Genomic DNA, 4613 nt, shown 5'->3' on the forward strand with positions numbered 1-4613 from the left:
CCCCGCTGCTCCCGGATAAACTCCCACAAAACCCGAAGAGGCGGGAGGGCGGAGGGACGGGCTCTTTCACACTTCATCCGAACCTTTCCCGTTTCCTCCTGGATTTACCGCGGTGGCACCCAAGAAGGGAGGGGGCCAGCGGGCGGGGAGGCCGGCGACAGGCCCCTCTGCGGCGGCCCAGGCCACAGGCCGCTTGACGGCGCCGCCGCCTCGGCCCACCGGACCGAATGACATCATCGGGACGGCTCAGTACCGACCGCCGCTGGTTAACGGCTCGGGCGCTCCTCCGCGGCGGCTGCCGCCGCTGCCACCGCTCTGGCCCTGCGCGCTGAGGGGGAATGCTGGCCCTGCTGCGGACGGAACGGGCTGACATTAAAATTCGTCGCGGTCGCCATGCAGCGCCCTGACAGTTCTGCTCCGGCTTTGGGCTGAACGTTGGGAAGGCGCTTTCCTGGCTGCGAGGGGGAGGCAGCGGAGCCAGGGGGAAGGTGCGGTGCCCTCACGGCCCCGCGGCAAATACGCCTTCCGCGAACCACGGCACTTTTTAAGGCGCCCTTCCTGGCTCAGGGGTTAAGAAGGAGGATTTCACCGGGTGGGGATCGGAAGGAGAGAAAACAAGCCACGAGCGGGAGGATGCGAGCAGCGCCAGCTGAAGAAACCGCCCGGTCCCTCTCCTGACGGGCTGCGACGTGCACCACGGCGGCCGCTTCTTAGCCCCCATTTTAAGCGAAAGAGGCGGGAGGGGAAGTTCAAAGGCATAAACAAGGAGCGCAAGACCTAATTCCTCCTCCTCCTCCCCTTCCTCAAGCTAGCTTGCCCAGGCTCGCCAATAAATCCAGCTCGGCTATGCATCGCAATGGGGACGTGCTGCCGCGGAGGCTGCCTTCCCCTCACTGAGGAGGCTGCTGCCGCGGAGGCTGCCTGCCCACGGCTGAGGAGACTGCTGCTGCCGCGGCGGTTGCTTTGCCCTCATTGAGACGGCAGCAGCTGCTGCCGCCAGCGAGGCGGCCGTGCCCTCATCGAGGCGGCCGCCGCCGCTGCCGCGTTACTGGGAGAGATTGTGCCGCTGCGACAGGGGAGGACGGGGCTCGGCGCGCAGGGAGGAGGCGCAGTGAGCATGCGCCGCCCGAGCCACTGACTGCGATCTCAGTCAAGGTACCGAGGGAAAAAAAAAAGGGGAAAAAATAAAGAAAAAGGAAAGGACTGAAAGAAAGAAGAATGAAAGATGGCAGAGGAAAATAAAAAAATATTCTAAAAGAGACCGCCAAGATAAAGCAGCCCTCGGTCGGCGGGAGGGAGCAGCTCTGGCATGTGGGGATCTCCGGCACCAACAGGTAGGAGGAGAGGGGCTGGGGGAGGCTGGGGGTGCCGAGGGCTGCCGCAGCTGCAGGTGCGTGTGAGGACGGCTGCCCCCCTCAGGGGGTGAGTCTGGGGGGCGGCTGATTTCTAACGAAGCGGCATGATGGAAGCGTTGCCAGACAATGCCTCTCCCGAGCTCCCCGCCGCGGGAGGCTCTCGCATGGTTCCGGCAGATGCGGCTGCCAGGCGGCGGCACCCGGGCTGCCTTGCAGCGCGGCGCAGTCCTGCCCTGCATGGCCGCGCGTGGGGGGGGGGAGCGAGTGTCTTCGTGAGCGTGTGCGAGTGTGAGTGTGTCAGCGTGAGCGTGTGCGGGTGTGCGTGTGCGGCGGCAGGGCCGGCCGCGCGGCGGGGACAGCTCCACGCAGGAGGGGGAGCGGCGGGAGGGGGGAGGGGGAGCCTGGTTTCATGGTTTTAAAACGATGCCATGATCTGATCAGCCTCTGTTTACACAGCAGCAATCAGGCTCTTTTGTGGACGGTAAGAATGGAAGGATTTTGCTGGGATTCAGTGGGAATATCCTTTGTACACCCGAGGTGGCATTAGGAAACACTCCGTGTGAATAACGGCGGAGCGCGATCGTGCCTGCTGTGGCTCCTGTCCCTGGCTCTGGAGGGAGGAAAAAGAAAAAAACAACAAAAAAAACCCCAGCAGCAGCAGACAGTTCTTTAATTTATTTTATTTTATTGTATGAAATGTGTTCCGGTGCGATTCACTGGGAGGATTAGTGGGAATAGCGGAGCCCTAATTAGCTAAAAAAAAAAATGCCAATTTATTATATGTTTATTTAAGCATAACCAAAACCAGCCCTCCTGAAAGGATGGGCATAATATCTTGGGTGCGTTACCTATTTTTGCTCAGTATTTACACTGACTGTTGCTTATTATGAATTATATTGAGGCTTTAAAGATTTGCATTAAAGCGGGGGGGGGAGAAGACCCTAAAGCATAGTGCTGTCGACTGACTGGCATACCTGTTTATTTGAAAGCCTAACTGATAAAATTATGGTTTATAGGAGGAAGGGAGGGGGATAATGAATACTGTTTCTCTTACAATGTGCATGAACTAACAGTGTGATTAATGTGCTTTGGTGACTTGGGTTAAAAAACATAAATTCTACAGGGTTTCTTTGGGTGTGATCCGTATCAACACAGCAGCTGCCTCTAAAACATTGACAAATACTGTAGCCATAAAATAAATGTAGGTAATGTCAGAATATCAGCAGTCTTTGGGGATTTTTTAAAAAGATGTCAGTGGTTAACTCTTGGGCTTGCAAACTGGGCATCTTTTGATTCATAAAATCTCTGAGGCTTTAACTGTATAATTATATATGCTACCAAATATAAGGGGCACCGGTCAGTTCTGAAACTGTAACAAGCCAAATCTGTGAAATGCCAATAATCAATCATGCTAAACAGTAAGTATGAAAAAAAAAGCCTCATGATTTTTAAAAACAAACAATAGTACTCAAATTTACAACTTCATTTGGTTCTCCATAAATTAACATCTTTGTTAGCACTTTCTGACATCATTTCATGTTAACTTAAGAACTGATAGCTCGATTTTTTTTCAGATATTTTGATGGCATGACAAATCAGAAAGAAGAGGATGTACTGTATGACTAGACACAAGATCAGTTCTGTTTGTGGATTACATTTTCAGTAAGATGTATGGATCTATTTTTCCCTTGTTCTTATATATAGATCATGAGACTTGACTGAGGCAATATACATATCATCCATCCATCTATGGCGAACTACAGCCATGCAGCTGACAACATTTTACAAAATCTCTCTCCTTTAACAGCTTTTCTGAAACTGACTTCACTGGGTTTCATAATAGGAGTCAGTGTGGTGGGTAACCTTCTGATCTCCATTTTGCTAGTCAAAGATAAGACCTTGCATAGAGCTCCTTACTACTTCCTGTTGGATCTTTGCTGCTCTGATATCCTCAGATCTGCAATTTGTTTCCCGTTTGTTTTCACCTCTGTAAAGAATGGCTCTACTTGGACGTATGGGACTCTTACTTGCAAAGTGATTGCCTTTTTGGGGGTTTTGTCCTGCTTTCACACTGCTTTCATGTTATTCTGCATAAGCGTCACCAGATACTTAGCTATTGCCCACCACCGTTTTTATACGAAAAGGCTGACCTTCTGGACTTGTTTGGCTGTTATCTGTATGGTGTGGACCCTCTCAGTAGCCATGGCTTTCCCCCCAGTTTTAGACGTGGGCACCTACTCGTTCATTAGGGAGGAAGACCAATGCACTTTCCAGCATCGTTCCTTCAGGGCTAATGATTCCTTGGGATTTATGCTTCTTCTTGCCCTTATCCTCCTAGCCACACAGCTTGTCTACCTCAAGCTGATATTTTTCGTTCACGATCGCAGGAAAATGAAGCCAGTCCAGTTTGTTGCAGCAGTGAGCCAGAACTGGACTTTTCATGGTCCTGGAGCGAGTGGTCAAGCAGCTGCTAATTGGCTGGCTGGATTTGGAAGGGGTCCCACACCTCCAACCTTGTTGGGAATCAGGCAGAACGCGAACGCCACAGGCAGGAGAAGGCTACTGGTTTTAGATGAGTTCAAAATGGAGAAGAGAATCAGCAGAATGTTCTACATCATGACATTCCTCTTTCTGACCTTGTGGGGTCCCTATTTGGTAGCCTGTTACTGGAGAGTTTTTGCAAGAGGGCCTGTAGTACCAGGGGGATTTCTAACGGCCGCTGTCTGGATGAGTTTTGCCCAAGCTGGAATCAATCCTTTTGTCTGCATTTTCTCCAACAGGGAGCTGAGGCGCTGTTTCAGCACAACCCTTCTTTACTGCAGAAAATCCAGGTTACCAAGGGAACCTTACTGTGTTATATGAGGGAGCATCTGTAAATCTTTAGCCTTGTGAAACACTACCATTCTCTGCTAAGCAATTGTGGCCTGTAGCCATGTCTTGAGAAGAAAATCAAGAATGGGATGTCAGCAGTTGTAAGGATTTGGGCAACATTCTGCAGTCTTTGCAATAGCTCACCTCTAATCCTGTTTTAAACCTAAACATGTTCCTGCTGACCACTGCTGAAGGTTTGTAATTAAGAACAAAGGACTGAACTACTGCCCTGAATTCCTTTATGTGGTTGAAATCTAGATTATGAAAGTAGCAGGTGCTAAGTATCAGTGCTAAATGCTGTGTATATCACTACATAAAATAAGACCATCAAAAAGATTAGCATTGGACATCTTAATAAATTAAGTTAATATGAGGTTAATGTGTTGA

The 4613-nt window shown here is 50.6% G+C and overlaps 1 protein-coding gene across 1 annotated transcript; it reads left to right on the forward strand.

The window, feature by feature from the left end:
• Positions 1–1126: 1126 nt before the first annotated feature.
• GPR85 (G protein-coupled receptor 85) lies at positions 1127–4217 on the forward strand. The gene is made up of 2 exons (XM_068401998.1): positions 1127–1334; positions 2930–4217. The coding sequence occupies exon 2, from the start codon at positions 3105–3107 to the stop codon at positions 4215–4217; it is 1113 nt and encodes a 370-aa protein (XP_068258099.1). The 5' UTR covers positions 1127–1334; positions 2930–3104.
• The last annotated feature ends 396 nt before the right edge of the window (positions 4218–4613 follow it).

Source organism: Nyctibius grandis, chromosome 5 (assembly GCF_013368605.1).
Source record: "Nyctibius grandis isolate bNycGra1 chromosome 5, bNycGra1.pri, whole genome shotgun sequence".
Taxonomy (NCBI): domain Eukaryota; kingdom Metazoa; phylum Chordata; class Aves; order Nyctibiiformes; family Nyctibiidae; genus Nyctibius; species Nyctibius grandis.